We start from the raw sequence: 20,677 nt of genomic DNA on the forward strand, positions 1-20,677 counted from the left end.
TACGTCATATATGGTATTCAATTAACCTCTAGTGTTTTCAGTGTAATGGCGGCCGGTGCATTCCTGGTTCGGACAGGTAAGAATTTATAGCATTTTCTCCGTAGTTGTTTATTGTGTGGATCCTCTACCGCTGGATTATATCCGAAAGACATCTCTCTATCTCTGATATTTGACTTTCTCTGAATTTTTCTAAAAAATTTTGATCTCAAGCATTCATTTACTTTCTTCCCCATTGCTTGGTTACTGATTGTCGATAGTTTGTTTACGTCAATTTCATATTCGTGTTTTTGCGTTGATAAACCAACGCCAGACTCTTTCAAAACAAGTAACATTCCTTCGTTTCCTTTTAACTGTGCCTGCAAATCGCGCTGTTTACGAGGGGCTTTCATACGTTGCTTTTAAGCAACGTTTTGTGTACAACCAAATGTAAAATAAACTTAAGCTCTATGAACTAAGGGCAAGGTTATCTAACATGGCACGCAATGGCAAGAAAATTTCTTATCGCTCGAAAGAATAACTTACAATACAAAATAGAACTCTTTTGTGCTACAGTGCTATTGTTGACAAAAATAATTTGATAATAAAATAATTTAATTATGAAAAAGGTGGGCTATATGAAAAATTGGTTAATTAGGTAATTATTATATTATATAATTATTATATAATATAATAATTACCTAATTAACCAATTTTTCATATAGCCCACCTTTTTCATATTGCGCACCTTTGAGCACCAACTTTAGTTTATCTTGTGTTTCTTCATTTCAATTCCACCCTAATTCACCTATATTGCCTTTGCTAATTGATGAAATTTCCCCAAGGTTGTTGATCAAAACTTTTAAGGGAACAGATTTTGATGGCTATTTCTTATATCTACTGTTACAGTTTTCATGCAATCCACAAAACTTCAACGCTTGCCCCTGGCATCACCTAGAAAAACTCCTGTACAGAAAACTGCAAGCAGCAGCCCTCACCGCACAATCAGCCCCGTTAAACGTCCGACCAGGAAAAAGACAAACAGCTTATCACCAAGCCACTCAGATACTGGTTTAGTTTCATCATTTAGAAAGCTTTCAATCGGTTCCAGTCCTCATCCACCATCACGTTCAAAAAGCACTTCTCCTAGGAAGCTTAAGTCAAACTATGTGCGAAAGATTAGCACTGCTGCTGTGAATTCAGTGGAGGATATTGTGAATCTCATCAAAGGAGACAAATGTAAGAATATCATTGTCATGGCTGGTGCTGGCATCAGTACTCCCAGTGGAATTCCTGACTTCAGGTAATTGAGGTCATGTTCTATGTCAAGTTCCTCACCATGGAACAGTTAAACATTTTAACCTTTTCACCTTTAGTTACAGTGCAACTACTCGAACTGGGGCACCTGGGAGAAGATTATCCAATCACAACATTTTTTGAAAACAAAAGATTCTTCTTTTTTTTCACAAACGGACCAATAAATTTCAAGGTTCAACCATGCAACCGTTGAAAACTATATAACTATTTGAACTTAGGAAACAGCCCTAAAATTCATGAAAGTTATTGGTCTGTTTGCAAAAAAAACTTGAAAACCTTTTTTTTTTTCAAAAACTGTTGTGATTGGATAATCTTCTTCCAAGTGCCCTTGTTTGGTTTAACCAAGAATAATATTAGGTAAACTCAATTTCAACAATATTACCCAAAATCCTGTCCCTTTTGCAATTGAAGAAACTTCCTTGAGATGAAAAATTATTTCGGACTCCAAAAAAGTCCTTGATCCCCCAGCCCCCACCCTTATCCTGCCCAAGTTATTCCAACATTCGATAGTGTTGCTAGCCAGTGGATGAGTATCAGGGCAACCATGCAATTCCATTATCCTGTGGATAGGTATTTATCTGGCAGATAGTGTTATCCACCTTTTAAACAACTGGGGCCTGGAGGATACTCAATATTATACACCTTGGTTATCTGAGTAGGCTTGCAGCCGAATAGCAGAAAATGTAGTGATACCATCAGGCTGACTGCCAACCATGATTGCTGGAGTGCTTTGGCTGCCTCTTGAGTTTCCAGATGTTAGATCCCCTAAGCTAACTGCAAACATGTGTTCTTCTTTTCATTTTTTCCCTTTTATGCATGCAGGACACCAGGGACTGGACTTTATGATAACTTACAGAAGTACAAAATCCCAGAGCCAACAGCCATCTTTGACTTAGATTACTTCTGGTATGACCCAAGGCCATTCTTCTGTCTAGCAAAAAGTTTGTATCCTGGGAATTACCAGCCAAACTATGTGCACTACTTTATAAAGATGCTTCATGACAAAGGATTGCTTCTGAGAATGTACACACAGAACATTGATGGACTGGAAAGATGTAAGCCTGCATGATTATGCAAATTGTACCCTAGTTCAAAGTAATGTGGGTCAATTTTTTGTTTCCACTGCTGTGCATGTTTTGCTTTGTAAGAGTATCACATTTCGTGTACCAAAACATTGGGACTGAAACTCAGTATTTCTAATAGCTGTGCAAAATCCTGCTGCTCAGGGCCTAATGTTATATCCCTTTGAAACCAACTTAAATGGTATGAAAAAAAACCCAGTCTGTGGAACATTACATTGGTAAGAAAAAACAATGGGAAAGGAACATTCTTGTTCCCAGAGCTTCGATCCTTCTGACCAGCCCTATGGATTGAGAGAGCTCTTGCTGCAGGCTGAGGATAATGGGCAAGCGGAGTTTGTACATTCACAAATTTATGAGGCTCTGCAGAAAATCAGAAGTACTGTGATTTGCAGCTTCCAGCTATGGTCCCACCTAGAGCTCTTGATCCATTGCACTGGCCAAAAGGATGAGAATAAGAAAAAGAGAACAGGAAAAATTGATATGAGAGTGGGAGAAAAAGTTGTTATTTTTGCAAAAATATGAGGTATATGGTATACACAGAACTTAACTCATAATCATTTACATGTACATCGCAACAAGCATATTGTAAATTACATGGAGGTAGGAGCAAAAAAAATTGCAAGTCTCTGAAACTGGAAAATTAGCATGTGTAGAACTACAGTCAGCTGTGGTTCAGTCAGAGTATAGGTAGTTGACATTGGCTCTAAAAAGCCATCAAGGTCAGAATGTTTCAGTTGTTCCTGTAAACGTTCTTCAATATTTTAGTTTGTCAATACATGTACTTTACAGCTTAGCAACCATTATTCATCCCATCATTAACAGTTTTTAAAGCCTGGGGTCAATAAAATGTGACGAGATTCGTTACACTTAGCCTCCCCGCAGACGTCGTTTGGGGTTCGTTTGTCACGCATTCAACAAACAAACCCCAAAGGACGTCTCCGAGGAGGCTACGTTACACTTAGTGTAACTTACAAGTTTAGCCATTGTTGTAGAGTCTGAAAACAACAGCTGTAAGGAAATTGAAGGGAACCAAGCTAAGTGGTCTGAACCTGAAAATCGAGGGTGCTCAGAATATTTGTTTGAAAAAAAAACACAAAGATTTTCTAGTTGCCCAAGAGCAAGGGTTGGGTGCCAGTGGCCACCGGGCTCGGCTAGACTTATAGTAATTTGTTTTCTTTGGTTCACCAATTTAGTGGCTGATATACCAGCAACAAAGCTAGTGGAAGCTCATGGTACATTCTCAACAGCCTCATGCATACGATGCCATAAGAACTATGATGGAGAGCAAATAAAGGTGAGATTTGTACCAGATGAAGGATGATGCTGCCAATCCTCCTACCTGACTGAAATATTAGTAACATGTTTTGATGACAATATTTTAAAAGACCATATATATATGGTAGTCCTTGTGATTATGATTTTTTCAACCTAACCCAATCAACATTGTTTGAAAACATATACCGACAGTCATGTAGTTCTAATTCATTATGAGAGGAAACTTAGGCACCAGTGGACTTAAAAAAGAATCCCATTCAGTGTCAAAAGGCAGGGTGCAAAGAAAGTCAGTTTTACAGCCTGCTATTCTGGCAAGCTGTAGCTAGAATGTACTAGCCTGCAAGTCATTTCAACTAGCCCCAAAACCCATTTTGATTGGCAGGATTGATTACAATCCTTCTGTAATTTGAATTTCCCCAAAAAGCAGCACTTGCCCATTGGGCAAGTTAAGAACAAAAATCGCCAGCCTAATGGCAAAATCCACTAGCCCCGGGCTATCAGACACGACTTTCTTTGCACACTGAAAGGCTACTACTTGAGGGCACTTTACAGTACATATATAGTAAAAATTACTTCAGTTAAAATGAAGTAATTTTTACTTTACATAGCCATTTCTACTTTTACTACTTTTTTAAAGTCTCTGGTACAGCCTATACAATTAGGTTACTTTTAATTAACTTTGTAATTAACCTTATCCTTGATGTGTGAAGGGCAGGTTTGCACACAGAGATCAGTTTCAATACTTTTATTGTTCTTGTGTTTTCTGCGAAACTTTTTCCTAGTGTCTTTTCACTTAGAGACAGGTTAAGATTCACCTTTTAAACCATTGAACTTCTTAATAGAAATTCTTTATTTAATTTTTAATTTTTTATTTTGTTATTATATTATATGAGTATTGTGAAAGCACCATGAACTGTTAGGATACAATGCATTATATAATTCCTTACTTATAATGATGATGATGATGATGTAAGATAATTATTATCATTTAAAGAGACAGATGTTTTATTGATTTTTACACAGAAAACAATCATGAATGGAGACATTCCCAGATGTTCCAACCCAAGATGCACAGTGAGTCGTTGGTCTGTCTATTAAAAAAGAGACTCGTCTTTGAAAGTTACAGTATTCATCATTGGGTTTTGTACATTTTCATAACTGTATAAAAACTCTAGGACTGAGACCTTAACATTATTTTTAGTGCTTATTAAAATAATGCCTTGTTTCTCCCACTGGTGCTGTAAGAGTATTACAGGGTAAATTCCAACAAATTATTTTGCCTAATATAAGGGGCAGTGACCGTGCTGCAACATAAAAATAATGAACTTGGAAAGAACAAAAGACAGCCTTGATTTTTTTTTTTAATATTATTTCTAACAGTGATGTTAAGTATTGACATTGAAACAATCACACAGAGGCACAGAGTCAAACACTTTTGAGAAATCTGAAAATGTAACATCAGTGGGTCTTGATTTATTTCTTGATAAAGCCTTGTGAATGTCTTACAAGAAAGTCCTTCTCACAGTACCACACTATTACAGACACTAGTCCCAAGATGTTCCTAATAACAGGAGTAGCCCATGTTATTCTAACATGACTCTGAGGCTTTCTGGTCATTTTTCTATATTTGGTTTGACTTCTTTGCACGCAAGTCTCTTCTGAGAATTGCACGACAACATAGTCGTGAAAAACTTGCAATTTTGTCGCTTAAGTGTTGGAGTCAGGGTAGCATTTTAATTTATCAAACATGGACTATTGACAGTAATGAGGTTAAAGTGTATTTTTTTTTTCTGTAGGGTGTTATCAAGCCAGACATCGTCTTCTTTGGAGAAGACTTGCCCAAGCGGTTTTACTCATATATTGTAGATTTTCCAAAATGTGACCTTCTTCTTATCATGGGAACTTCACTGGAGGTGAGGCAGTATTAACATTTTACCAGAGTCCATACTTACCCAGCCAGAGCGAGCAACTTCTATGTACTTGTGTCACCTTTCACTGACCAGTTTATGTTTAGAACGATTTTGGTGCAAATTTAGAATATCATAAAGAGCCATGTGATTATGGGCTCTTGATATTGTTTAATTCCCACAGACCATAGCCTGCATCGCAGACACTCTAAACCTTCTAGGTCCATACACATGGTTTAGACAATGCCTGGGCGGGCTGTAACACAGGCTACACAAACCAGTCCACAAATTAAAAAAACCTACAAACCTGAAAATGGTATTTTTGACCTTTAAATGACATTTAGTTTTCCATGTTTGATATCTTACACTTCCAATGAGCTTATATGGAGCAGAGCCTCTATTTCCACCAGAAAATGTGCTTTTCACGGTGGAACCTCATACAACAAACCTCTTATGTAACAAAGTCCTCAATATAACAAATGATTTTCTTTACCGCAGTAATAGTAAAATATATGGATTACAAAACCTCGTTTTAGGGGACAAATTTTGTCAGTCCCTTGGCCCTTTGTTTTATCGAGGTTCTACTGCAAAAAGAAGGCATTCTTTGAAAACGCCCTGACATAGGCCTAGTATGGAAGTTTCTCCCTCTGGGATATTGGCTCAGGGCATTTTAGCTTTCTTGGGTAAAATTTTCCTTGTTCTGAAAACAAGGAGAAGGAAAATTAACAAGCACTGTAAAAGCGGAAAATAACAGTTGGTCATTCTACACTATGCTAAAATTTGCCCAACATGCAACAAAATCCTACCTACAGTCAGAACAGATTAAATAGCAGAGACTATCATTTGAAGCTGGGGATTACATAGTATGTATACTTAAAGAAATATTTAAAGTCGACGTAATGTATGCTTAGCAACTTTACTGGTTTGTCCACCTAAAATGTTCAGCTGCTCCGAAATTATTGTCCCCTCTTAAAAGAATGCAGCCCTGGCTTAGCTCTGCCTGGTTAGCTCAGTTGGGAGAATGCCGGTCTGCTGAGTGGGAGGTCTCAGGTTAAAACCCCGGCCGGACCAAAACTCAGAGTCTTTAAATAACTGAGAAGAAAGTGCTGCCTTTGTAATGACATCTGCAAACAGTTAGACTTTCTAGTCTTCTCGGATAAGGAGGAAAAACAGTAGGTCCCGTCTCACAGCACTGTCACTTATGTGGTTCTTGTGGGATGTAAAAGAACCCACACCACTGTTCGAAAAGAGTAGGGGACGTAGACCCTGGTGGCGTGGCCAACCTTTCCTAGGCTGGGTGTGTTATCTGTAAGGAGAGATTAATACAGGGATAACCTCATGATCCTCCTTCAGGAGTCGTAATGACAACCTGTAAACAGTGTATGTATGACCTTTTTTTTCATCAGGTGGAGCCATTTGCAGGGATAGCAAGTGCAGTGGATCACTCCACGCCACGTCTTCTTCTAAACCGAGAGATCGTAGGACCTTTCTTGCGACGCTGGGAGAGAAGATCCAATGACATTGTCCTACAAGGAGACGTTGTTGAGGGAGTAAAGAAACTGGTAAACCTCTTGGGATGGTCTGATTCAATGGACACTATAATAACCACTGCTAGTGACAAATGGAAGGATCACGTGTCGAGTATGAGTACTCATGTGAACAGTGCTTCTGAACAGCTTGCCAAAAGTATTGGCAAAACGAAAGAAGGGGTTCAGAAAGACAAAGTGGTAACAAGTGGCTATGAAAATAAGAAATGTGAAACAGATGCATCATCTAAGGCCGATTGTGGTGCAACAGCAAATGGAACAACGAATGGTTCAGGATTAAGCCCTTTCGGCACCAGAACATTTCACTCTCTTGCCAATGGTTTTGCAGGGAAAGGCATACTCTATAGAACTCCCAAAAATGCCTTGTTCATGAGCAGGGAGGGCCCAATGAGACCTAACTCGACAGCGCGGCGAGGTCCTCTCCTACCATTCAGGTACACACAGAGGAATGATTTGAACACCCAAGACAAAAGCAAAGACTTCAAAGTTATCGATCCTAGTAAAGATCTTGCCAGTGCAGGATTTGGTCTTGGAAGGAGAAGTATGGGTCTGGGCTGCTTTTTAGCAGGAACTGCTGGTGAAAGCTCGAGTGACGATGACTAAGAAAGTGGTAGCTTTTTCTAGAACAATTTGGTCTCGTTGTAGGCCAAAGATCGATGTCTGATATATTCCTGCTTCCGCTTCAGCAGTGATTTAACTAAATTAGGAAAGTTTTAACTCATATTTGAGAACTGGGATATTCCAGGTCTCCTAGAAGGATAATATATTAAGGAGATCGTGTAATTCAATATTGATGATAATATTTAGTTTTGGGGGACGTTACAGTAGAATAGACGGTCATAACAGTGGTCATAATGTATCAAGGCAGACAGTTGTTGTCTTGAAATTAACAAATGTGGCCCACTGAGACCTAAACCTGTTTCCTCGTGGAGTCATACAAATGTTTATTAATTAGCCACTGATCAGAAATAAATCAAGTTTACCAGGGACCAAGTTTTCCATAACCGTGTGCTTACGTAGTGTTTGTGTGACTGCTTGGTCCTGATTGCGTCTTTTTGTTACCAAAATTTGTCGGCAATGTGGCCACAGTTATGCTGGCAATGTAACAAAATTATCACTGGTTTTGCAAGCAAACAATTGGTGTAGCCAAGTCAAACCATTTCCTGCAGTTGAGAAATCTCAGGGAAGCACTGTTGTAGATACAGCTTCACTCGGTTTCTTTGTAGTGTAGAAGGTACGAATCATCATCAGTATCATAATTGTCATTATTATTACTATTATCATCATCAGCAGAAGCACGGCGACCCTCAACACCACGATCATCGTCATCGTCATCATCACCATCATCGTCATCATCAGTCCCTTTCCCCATGTGAGGATGAGTTGTGGTAACTGTAATGCACAATAACAGTTATTCTAATTAGTACTGGCTGGTAAATCGTATGGATAGTTTACCATTAATGGGTAAAATAATATACTCTGTTTTGGAGTAATTCTGGCCTATAGAGATATTTAGAAAAAAAATAAAATTGTGTTGTATTTAATGATGGTAAAAGTCCTTGTTTATTCAAATCCTCGTCACATCCTTACATTCTCTTCGACTGCTTCTTACTCTAACCTAGACACACTCTCTCAAGTATGCAGTCAAGCTTTACAACAATCGCTCCTGCAATTGTTAGACACTTTAATTTCAGACGAACGGAGTGGCAAGTTCCTCGGACAGCTCTTAAGCATCGGGCCCGGCAAACATTGCAACGACCTCGTCATCTAAGTTAGGTTACGTCTTCGTTCCTTTATTTCTTTCCACATGTACACTCGAACATCCCTATGAATACGTGTCTTGCTCCATTCCCTTTTCATCGTTATCATCCATGCTTTGCGCATCAAAATGCCCTGTTATCCTTTCTCGTAAGTGTGTGATCATAAACGACCATCAAATATCTATTACAAAATTAACGCCTTACAAGTAATAAAAAGTTTTATTGTGTTTTCACTAATTTCCTGCCCCACAACCTTACGAACGATCGCGACCACGTATAGTTACGACGACCAAACTATGTTGTAGGAACGATCCACTCTCTGCAGAAACTGCGCATAACACTCCTTTGTAATTTATGTCCGGCAGTCTGTCAGTTTTCCTTGCTATAGTGGAGGCTGCGGAAGAAGCACTGCTTTTGATTGGCCTCGTCTTTTTTTTTTTACTGATCAAAGCAATTTATTGGAAAAGCACTAGAAATGGATATAGCGCTATTCACCGGATAAATCCCTCTCCAGTAGATAAGTATTAAGAAGACAAATATTTCATTACCCATTGGATTAAGATTTATCCGGTGGATAACATCATCCGCCTTTTGAACAACTTGGTCTTAATCCATGGATTAGATTTCTATTTAAGCCAGTCAAGTGCATAGTGATACTTCTCATCCGTATACTGATAATACAAACACATTTATGTACCTGAGCAACCAATTTATAAGGTGTTTATCATATATTTTTTTTATTTCATTGTTCATCTTGGAATGAAGAACCTGTACTACAACACGTGTACTCTAACTGTTCACTTCAGGGATTTATGCTTTCATTTTCGAACTCTATGGGCCAAATATTTAAACGAAGTCTATAACTTAAGCCGCGGTTTAACGAATCATTGAACCCCCAGATCTCTTCTTTAGTGGGCTGTTTTAAGAATATAAACGCTTTTCAAGTCTTCTCTAAATACTTTCATTAAAACTTTTCACAATAAATGATATTTAATAGATAAAATCGTTGGGCAAATTGAAATGACTTAAATAACGCGGTTTTGTTAAACACTGGCTAAACTACGTTTAAATATTTGGCCCTGTCTTCCTCCCAATCAAGTGCTCTCTCTTTGCCGAGAATAGTGTAATGCTAAACCTGTATCAAGATGACTACTTACAGGGTTCTATCCAAGATTTATCGTCTGGGGAGAAGTCCCGACTGAGCGAAGGCGACGATCTTCCTAGGGGGGTCCGGGGATATTCACCCCCCGGAAATGTTATTTGAGAAATGTTAGTGTGTGCACTGACCTCGTCGCGTCCGGATGATTTTTTCAATATAGTTACTCATATACTGTAATGATAACAATTTATTTGGGGGGGGGGGGGGGGGGGAAGCTAGGCATTTTGAGGGGAAAACTTCTACCCCTTAAATAGGCCATTTGCATGATGGCGTCATTTTACTACTATGACCAGGATCCTTCAGGGTTTTGCTTTCTTGTTCAAATTACGGCTTTTGTTATTTAAACCTCACTGGGGCTACCAAATTTAAATATGAAAAGAAAAACGAAAAGAATTCTGGTCGTAGTAGTAAAATGACGCCATCGTGCAAATGGCCTAAACCCTAGATAGAACCCTGATTTAATACAGGTTTTTTTAATACCGTACTAAGGCGCCCTAGGAAGAGAGAGACGAAAGGTTCCTTTTTTCCAATTAGCTATTTTCAAGTTGCTGCCATCGTAAGTGCTAAGTATATCCAGCCAATTTTTGGAAACGAACCCAGCGAAATTTGCAGCCATTTGGGTGAAAAGGGGCTAAGCACACTTTTCTTTGCCCCCAATAAGCTTGAAAATCACACTAGCAAAGGAAAGTAGAGAGAGTGAGGAGGAAGAAAAGAGGAGACCAGAAAAAAAAGCAATGGTTGCATTCTTCGGAAGAGGTCTATTTGGCGGTAAAGTGTTAAAAAATCCGGCTAGATAGAAAGGTTGTCGGAAAAAAGGCAAGCAACAATCCTGAAAGGTATTGTGGGTGGTTTTGAGTTTACTGTTCTACAGAGAAATCTGAAAGAGTGGCAGGAGAGGCCATGGACTTATGTTTGCGAGTGCTAGATGAAAGGAAAGCAACAAAAGTAGGTTCAACAGCTAGTGTTAGGAACAGTGTATTGATCATATCCCATATTACCTTTCAGGATTGTCGTGTGCACATTTTTTTTCTGACAACCTTTCTTGAAATAGCCATCTAAAGATACTTTTCACTCTCATGCAAATAAATCCACTCTTCAAACTTGGCCGAATTTTAGATGTGAGTGTTTTCAGCAGTTTGAAATTGACCTACCCCGTCAAACCTCGTTCCCAGGGTTCTCTCCTACCCGTCCCTACAGAGCGAGAGATACAGGTAGGAGAGAGAACCTGGGAACGAGGATGCTATCCCCTTCCTGTTTATTCAATGGTTATATGGGCTCTTGTGACAAGAACTTCCTCTCAAAGACTACGAGTAGTCCTCATTTTCTCACGTATGTAATCTCTTCGAGGGTAGCGAGCGATTATCTCGTGTACTCACTTATTTTGCTCCATCTTTTACTAACCCTGAAGAAAATAAGGCAGTACTCGAAGGTAGGAAATGCTTTGCAAAAAGGCATCAACCATCAAAATTATAATGATAGTGTGTTTGTGAGTAGAACTAGTGAAAGGGCTTTGTTATTAGTACAAATGCAATGCATTTTTTTTTTTTTGCACAGGAACTTGCAGAATGACTGGTTTCTGCCGAACACAATGCCACAGAGAGCCCTTTGTGTTTCTGGAGAAAACAGGAACTAGACACAGACTTTGCAACAGTAGCCCGATTCTCAACTCTCTGATTACAATAATCTCTTGCATTCTCAGGCTTCAAATTTCGAAAAAAAAAAAGGAAAAATAAGCTTCTTTGCAGTGAATCCTGAAAAAATAGAAAGGCTGGGTACAGAACCATCCTCTGGTCACAGTGGTGCACTGACATTTTACAGATACTTAAGGGCTGTTGTGCTAATACCCTCTCCTGTTAATATGATCATGTTTCAAAATTCAGAGACTCCACAAAATCATCTGAAATCAAGATCTGTCATTCTGCACAAGATGTAAAATGAAAAATCATCTGGCTTCCCTTTTTTATCTTGGATTTACCTTATGTAATTTAACTTTCAGCGCATAAATAGATTTTGTCAGGTAAACAAACAAAGAACAACAACAAAAATGCAGAATTTGTGACACTGGACCACAGAATGGTTAAGTTCCTCAGCCTGTTAATCAATATCACCATATCAAGATTTTAGATAATCGTGTTATTCATACAGTAAAGTTAATGTGATTTTGAAGCAACATAATGATGGTTTTAAGAGAATGAATGTCTTGTAATATGATATTGAAGAAATAAGGATAACCTAGACAAAATGCTCTAACTGAATTCTTTGTCAATACACTTCATTAAAATGATTTCTATATACAGGTATTATAAAATCTGAACATTTTCATATAGTAAAGAACCAATCTGCCTCTTTGACTTTTCCAGTCTGATGCTCCGCATGTTAGCCAGCAATCAAGTCCATTATTGTCCAAAGTCGGTAAAACACGAATGGTTGCATATGTTGGCACTCTGCACGTGAAGTTCATGTATCCAGAGAAACAGAACAGAATAATTTTCCACAGATCATGATTTATCCTGCTCACTTTATACAATGACACCAATGTGTGAAGGTGGTCGATATGGGGGTGGCGGATCACCCGCTCTTACACTCTCAGTATCGTCCAGTACCGCGCTATAAGGTGGAGGAGCAACATTGCCCTCGAAAAATCCTGAAACAGTTTGTCTCACTGCACCATGCATCACAACATGGCCTCTACTACTGCGACGATGCCGATGATGTCTAGTTCTGTGACTGGGGCTATGTGATCTAATACGTATTCTCATAGGAGCTCTTTCTATAGACGAGTTCCTTTGACGTTTCGAAAGTGTCGTATGCCGCACAATACTGAAGACTACAAGAACCACCAAAAACATACATGTGCAAACTGTTGCCACCACAACAAATGTGTAAGGAAGATGTCCACTTTGTTGTTCTGGTTCACTCTCAGAAGGTTTTTCTGAGGTTGATGTTTTTGTTGTTCGAACTGACATCAATACTTCTATGAAATAAACAAAAACAATTCTTGGACTCTGACAACATTAACTTCTACTTAGATGTAAAAACTAAATTTTGTGCTCATTAGTAACTGCATTTTTATGGTTTAATTGCTTTATGTTGGTACCTCCATTAAGCAGCCATTCTGGGAGTACAGGCAAGTGGCCACTTAAAGGAGGTTCATCATAAATTAGAACAATCCTTTGCAGAAACATCACTTTATTTTGAAAGAAACATGCAGGACGTGAATACTGTTGAACAGTCTGAGATAGCAAACCAATCAGATAGCTTAAATCATCAAGATCACTAAGTGTGTATATACTAACATAACATATACAAGCTAATGATAAAAAATATTTATAAAAACAGACAAGAAGGAAAGATGGTAACAGTGGCAAGGAAGACTATAAAGTAAACTATGAGGCTCATGACATTTAATAGGCATCCTCATTATTATAACTTTAAAAACTCATTAATAATTCATAAAGAAAAACAAAAGAAAATTGATGTTTTATGAGTGTCTTTATATCTGATAAAGACACGGCTAAACTTTACGTCCAATTTTTTAGACCAAAATAACCCCATATCTAAATATCAGTGCAAGAACAAGTTGATCTATATCACCACAGTATTAAAGTAAGTAAGTAGGTGAAAGTGAAAGCTGTATTAATGTGTCAGTGTATTTTTAGTTTTCATAACTATTTGGGGACAAAACAAAAAAAAAATATTTCAAAATAAGAAATTAAAAAATGTATATATATACAATTAAATTATGTATACAGAGATCTTGAAGCCATTCAAAAAACTCGCAGTCGTGTATTATCAGATTTAAAAAAACTAATACACACCTGCTAGACTTTTAAACAGTACATTTTACAAGTCAAGCTGAAGTTATGACAATGGTTACCAGTGCATTTATGTCTGATATGTTAGGTGCAGTAACGAATCAGCATTTAGTGCCACAGAAACTGGAAGAAATATAGCTTAAGTGGCTCTAAAAATATATACCAACACTAGCAAAACAAAGTCAGCAAAAAGTAAGAAACTTGTTATCTAACCTTTAAACCTTTTTTGTGGTTTCAATTATCTATAAAACATTTTTCCTTACCTGTTTTTTTAGTACTGGATTGTTGGGGAGGTTTGTCTGACTGCTCTTTGTCATCTAATTTAAGATAAAAATAAGAATAAGTATACCAACAAAAAGTTCTCCAGTAACTAATAAAATTACAGCCAGCCAAAATAGGCCAACAGCCAACACATTTGCTGCTTCCAGTGGAGCATCTGCCATCAAGTCAACAAAAATAACAAAATAATAAACACCACATGTAGGCACTTTCTGACTGCTACTTTGGTTATCCCATGAATTACTGAGCAACACTGACTGGTCTGCTAAAAAAAAGTCCAGTTTGGGCAGATTCTGTGTACGAGGGACATAGTTCTGACACGCAGATGGTTACAGGTGGCTAATGTGTGAATGTGTTAAGACCATCATTTCTACCATTTAGGGAGGGTACTAAAAGATATGGCATTTTAGCTGTTTTGTTTCATTCCCATGGCATGTATTTGGTAAGATATGGAAGTACAAACGAAGTACACACAAAATAACTAGAACACCCCCAAAATAGGTGAAACGTCTGTTGAGAACCCTCTTAAAGGGTCATAAACTAAAACCTTTGCAGGATTTTTTCCTGTCAGAAGCAAAGAGAGTTGCTGAGACCACAGCGCACTGACCTTTGTTTTTGAGGACTTCCAGAATCCTTGAGTAATTTACAAAGAAACAATCACGATGCTTTTCAAGTATATCCCTTGACTGTACAAATTTTGGGTGCTTCATGGCATGGCAACCTGTCAGTTCACTGATGCACATTCGTAGCTTTTTCACTTCAGGACATATCGGCGTAGCATTATGATTATACTGCCGATAGCAATTATTAACAAATTCCTCGTTACATTTCTTTTTGCTAACTGTTGAGAGAAAAGAATAGAACAGCAACGTAAGCACAATATTGACAACTTCTGGCATTACAACAGGACCCTATCAACGCTTTGGGGCCAATTCAAATGCCAAACATTGCTTTAGCCAAACCTAATTCAAATTAAGGATGACTCAAATTATTTAGACCGACTGAATTGACTCAAGCACTGATCTTAAATCCAACCAAATGAAATTCAAAAGGAGAAAACTGCTCATTTCGGTCAAACTGCTTGTAAAATATGTCATACATACAGCCTCCCCTCCCCTTTGGATGTTTGTCTTAATAAGTATCTGCGCATTCCTCCACTGAGGTTCTCAGTGTGATGGTGCCTGGTGGGTACCACTCACAGGGTTGTCATGGTTACCTTGCAGGCTCGCTTGCAGCGCCCTTTCCGTTTCACCAGGCACCTTCCCCACACCCATCTACTGTCAATAGAGTACTAAAGTGATGACGTGATAAAAATGAAATTTCTGAAATTATGGGATTTGTCAAGATATTCTGAAAGAACAATGTCCAAGAGGCCTACTTGCCAAAACTGAGCATTTTGGGGCAAATTGTCTCCGAGATCGTAGCCCAGTTATACTCAGAAAACTCCATACAAACCCTTCTAATTTTTTTTTGGGTCGACCCAAAAAAAATTTAGAAGGGTTTGTATGGAGTTTTGTAAGCATAACTGGGCTACAATCTCAGCGACAATTTGCCCCCAAATCGGCCTCTTGGACATTGTTCTTTCAGAATATCCTGACAAATCCCATAATTTCGGAAATTTCATTTTTATGACGTCACACTTTAGTACTCTATGGGTTTAATTATTAATGAATGATTCTCATTACTCTTGCGATACAGTAATCCAGTATTGAGAATTGAGATGAAAAAAACTATCAACTTACTGGTAGTTTTAAACAAAACTGTAGCCCTGAAAAATTTTGGAAGCAACTGTAATCTGTGTTTTCAAAACCTGTAGCGAAGTTATCTCTGGGACTTTGCATACGATTACTTCACGCCCCAGTTGGTTTCCCTAATATTTTTCTGCTGGATAGCAATTTATTATCCGGTGGATAGTGCTATCCAGTGCTTGAAAAACCAGGGCCAGGACTACAATGTATACTAACCAATAAGATCATGTACAACCAACTTAAGTAAGGCATAACTGCAGGGCCCAAACCTCTTTCTATGATACCATATCTAATCTAGTCTCTGACAAGTTCACATACTCTTCTCTACCATTACTAATCCATGTTACAGTAAACAAATGACAAGCCAATGTTATGTTTGAAAACTCCATAACAAACAAAAAAAATGACATATCTACCTTTGCTTTCTGGAATACAATCAGGGTATGAATTCATTTTTCTCACAAGTGCTTCATATTTGGTATATACATTCCAGCTTGACCGTTCCTTGATATTTTCACAGGTAGCGAGGCAAGTTTTCAATTCAATCACCTCAACACAAACTGGTAGGCTGTTTTCATTAAACTGACTCTCACACAATGCTAGTTGACTTTCCGTACAGTTACTATAAGCAGAAGACTCTACATCAAAATGAAAGAAAGGAAAATATGTTAATGTAGTTGTAGTTTTGGGCAACATCAATACGCAAATACGTAAAATGGCGTCCTGTGTTCTGACATCAGGAGATATTGAGAATAAGCAAAGTTTCATAAAGAACGCAAAACATGTTACTGTACTTTTCCATAACAGAACACAAAACAAAACTGGGATTCTTGGACTTAATGACCAACCTATTGAATCTACTTTGTTAGTTGATTTTCCTATTTCAAGCAGTAAAGATGGTATTCATTTATGCCATGCATTAGGTTCAGTCCACGTCTAAATAGGTTTCAGGCTTGGTACATGTCAAGTTTGACCTATGAGCCAGGTCTAGTTCATTTTAACAGTCTGCCTATATCCTGTTGAGGTTGGTTTTCACTAGTGACAGAGTCAAAGTCATAATCAGAAGCGTAGAACTTTACAATCTGGTGAAAACAGCACTTTCATTCCACTTACGACTCCGTCGTTTACGATCAAGTAAAAACTGGGTCATCGGAGTCACAAGTAGAAGCGGAAGAACTAAACCAATCACAAAGCATGGCAATGTGCAGTGTGATTGGTTTATCATCATGGGATTACACTTCTGCTTCCAACTACGAAAATCTGGTTTTCACCATAAGAGGAATGTAGGCGACGGAGTTATAAGCGGAGTCAGAAAAAATGGAAACGTTCTGATTCTTCTGACTCCAATTGCATAGTGCTTATGACTCCGTTTATGCCTCCTATTCTGGATTTTCACCAGGTCATAAGTGCTCTTATGACTCCACTTACGACTCCCACTCTGACTCAGTCGCTAGTGAAAACCAGCCTTAAAAGTTCATTGTTGGTAAGCCTTCAACAATTTTCTTAGTGTCTCTTTATGGAGAGCATCAAGATTGACTAGTATGATAAACAGATAAAATGAACCTGCAAGCAACGTCTGAGGCCCGTTTCAAACATCGTGCTACTGCAGTGCCGAACTCAATTCATAAATTACAAATGCATTAGAATACATTTAAAAAGTTTGCTGAACCGTTTCTTTATTATTGTGGTTTGTTTTCGGCAACAGCCGTTCTATTCAACTGAATTAAATTCGACGTCTGACACCAAGTCGTGCTCATGTTGTGCTACAGTCGAGCTACAGTCGAGCCAGCTTAGCACAGCAGTAGCACAACGCTTGAAACAAGACTGATTTAAGTTTATTTCCTACCAACAAGTGGTTTTTAAAATGAGTGCTTGCTCACAAACATGTGCTTAAATACGACTGAAATTAACTAACAATTCAGCCATGAGATACAACCAAGCTACAATAAGTGATAAAGAACTGTTTGCTTTGAAGACACTGCAACAATCAGGTCTTGGGCCACTATGATAGACTTTATTCAAAGATGACAGATTAGAAAACTGACTATGGGTGTTACTAAATTAGATGGCTAACGAGATATCTCATAAAAAGAAATTTAAAAAAAGTGGTCATCAAACAGAGCACCCTAAATGTCTAACCTTATACGTACATGTATCATTCACAGATCTTTAATACCTTCAAACAAACACCTAACACTTGCCTCTCTTTTATATGGGCAAGTTGGCCTCTCAAAAAGTCAAGAATAACAAGTGGTAATAATGGAGCGACCGGAAATTGTCCAAAAGTTCGAATGTGCCCTTTAGCAGCCTGAAGCAAATTGACTTATTGCTAAGAATGCAGACTCGCGTAGCTGTTTTGCACGCAAAGAAACCGTGCGTTGAAATATCGGTTAAGAGACCCTTCAAAGACGCTTTTTTGCTGTCTGAGTTCAAATATAAGGAGTAGGCCTCCAAAATATGTTTTGAAAGTGTCAATCTACATAGCCTTTGACAAGTTGCGAGGATGCTAAGACTTATCAAGACCAACTGCTTCTCGAAATTTATTAAACAAAGCCAAGTAATTATGGTGAAATGTACAAAGCAGTAAGCATTGCCCGAGGCAAAAAGCCGTCAAGCACACGAACATAACAGGTCTGTTTTAGCTGCACTTTGAAGTCAATAATAACAGTTTAGTATTCAAGAAAAGGGATTTTGCATTCTTAAAAAAAGTTAATCCCTCTATTTGGGAACTGTACGACACGGATTTAGCCGTCAAGCATACTTTAGTCGCAGCAGTTTTCGAGAAATTTGACCCGATAAAGACATCTTTGATGAAAATACATGAGAAAAGCAGAATTTCCTGCGAAGCCGACTCTCGTTTCGTGATACGAGCCAATCCACAATTATGGGTACATTATATTGGGCGATGCGGCTTCAATTTAGCCCAAAATAGAACTCAGCTTCACCAATAGGCCATATGAATAAAGCTTTACTGAGAGAGTTCGTGGTTATAAGCTTAAATAAGCTTGGGTCATACATAAGTCCTCACAAGATTTTTTTATTTTTACCGCGGTGAAACAGCGAATGGAACGAAATACAAGATAAAAAGTTTCTCAATTTTACGTTCATTAAGCATTCAGTAATGTTTTATCCTAGTGATCACTACGAATGTTTTCTCATTTCGCGAGATTTGTTTGGAATCGGATGCTCGAAGAGTTAACAAGAGCGCTTCCGTCAAGATTAAGAAAACTGTCAGTAGAAAGCGATTTTGCTCATTGAAAAAACTTTCTGTCTTCAACGGAAGGCAAAAAGTCGAATGAAAAAGAGTTAGCTCTTCAAAGGCTTGTCAAAACAAAGTCTACAGATCTCGCGTGTATTCATCATACACTTTGCTGACCGCCGAAGCAGAACTGCTAATCTTTAAAGAAGCTAAAAACAAAATCGCCCTTGCTAGGATCAACAAAACATCTAATGTTTGTCGAATCCGAATTTCCGTCAAGTTGACTTACCTACTGATAGCGTAAACAACGAAAAACTCAACAACACGAAGCCACATCGCGATAGCCCTTCCATGTTTCTTGTGCATAGATCGACAAACAACAAACCCCTCTCTGTCGGGTTTTGTCAATGTGCCCAATTATGGAAATTGGGGTCTGAATCGAACGCGTTGATTGGCTGATAGAGAGTAACAGATGTCACCTTTTTTTCAAGGCATTTGGCGGTTTAGGATGATTACAGGCAAATACGGAGAATTGTTGCCTATTGTTAAGCGACCAATCGCAAAGGGGGCTATTTTTCTTTCGGAAACAACAAAGGCTTTTACTAAATGAGTCTTAAGATACCGAAAAATAATGCCTTTTATCCTCAGCGTCTGGGGAAATAAAGTGAGAATATAGAGTTCAATAAAGATGCCGACTGCATTTACGTGTGAAGATACTAGAGAAACTATGAGACAAAGGAAGTTTTGTTACTGAAAAACGAGGCTTTTTGTAAGTTTCAAGCACCGGTAGTAAGCAATTCAATTAAGAACAAGCCTGGAAATGGATTTCTTGTGAAATTCGACATGTTAAAAGGCAGTATAATTCACTGTTTGTTAAGAGTTTTTTATGTGGCTAGTCCAGACACAGGCCGATAGAAACTCAATCTAAGCTCACAAATTCTACAAAGTTCTGTGGCCAAAAAATGGACGACAGCAAAGTCTAGAAAAGGATATTATTGGGAAAAAAAATGCAATGAATAATACAGAAGTCAATACATTTTCACGGTTTTGCACAAATTACAAGGTAAACATGAAACAAACACGACTCTACCAAAATCTGTAGGTGAAGACAAATCAAACCGAAGAGCCAATACTGATTATAATTTGTCGAAATGCTAGACAAAACAACGCTGCCACAGTATTAAAAGAAACAGTAAGCTTCACGGACAGTTTCAAGAGTCAAATAATAGCAACTGAAAAGACCATTTTCGATATATTAAAATTCATACTTGACCATATTTGGCTCCGAGGCTTCGGAGGAATAAAAGAAATCATGATTTCTTGTCTTTTATACCCCAAGCCTGGCAGCCAAGTGTGAATTTTAATAGATCGGAATTGGTCAATTAGTATTTCTTTGGATGTCGCCAACCTAATGCAAAAGGGGCACTGAGTCTATTGTTCGTCACTCATCAGCACTATGTAGGGTTCGTCCCTAAAAAGTTCGGTTTTAAGAATTGGCTTCGTTTCAGCTCTTCCTTGTGAGCTCGATCACTCCACTGAAACTCAAGCTCGTGAAGTCGACTTGTGGCAATTCTTCAGTGTAGTATCAGACTTCCGTGCAAACTAAACAAATT

The 20,677-nt window shown here is 38.2% G+C and overlaps 2 protein-coding genes across 3 annotated transcripts; one reads left to right on the plus strand and one right to left on the minus strand.

Annotated features, from left to right (window-relative positions):
- The first annotated feature begins 36 nt into the window (after positions 1-36).
- Positions 37-8,648, plus strand: LOC140941297 (uncharacterized). The gene is made up of 7 exons (XM_073390279.1): positions 37-76; positions 886-1,279; positions 2,116-2,348; positions 3,569-3,669; positions 4,674-4,724; positions 5,447-5,563; positions 6,964-8,648. The coding sequence occupies exons 1-7, from the start codon at positions 46-48 to the stop codon at positions 7,705-7,707; spliced, it is 1,671 nt and encodes a 556-aa protein (XP_073246380.1). The 5' UTR covers positions 37-45; the 3' UTR covers positions 7,708-8,648.
- A 2,110-nt stretch (positions 8,649-10,758) lies between these two features.
- On the minus strand, positions 10,759-19,468 carry LOC140941330 (uncharacterized). 2 transcript variants are annotated; one of them, XM_073390311.1, is made up of 5 exons: positions 19,354-19,468; positions 16,282-16,503; positions 14,725-14,958; positions 14,102-14,155; positions 10,759-12,994 (listed from the first exon to the last, which is right to left on the minus strand). In XM_073390311.1, exons 1-5 carry the CDS (start codon positions 19,415-19,417, stop codon positions 12,543-12,545), a joined length of 1,026 nt encoding a protein of 341 aa, XP_073246412.1. In that variant the 5' UTR covers positions 19,418-19,468; the 3' UTR covers positions 10,759-12,542. The 2 variants fall into 2 exon arrangements, with proteins under 2 accessions (XP_073246412.1, XP_073246411.1); XM_073390310.1 differs by having other exon boundaries at positions 10,759-12,997.
- Between the last annotated feature and the right edge of the window lie 1,209 nt (positions 19,469-20,677).

The sequence above is a fragment of the Porites lutea genome, chromosome 6, assembly GCF_958299795.1.
Source record: "Porites lutea chromosome 6, jaPorLute2.1, whole genome shotgun sequence".
In the NCBI taxonomy this organism is placed as follows: Eukaryota; Metazoa; Cnidaria; class Anthozoa; order Scleractinia; family Poritidae; genus Porites; species Porites lutea.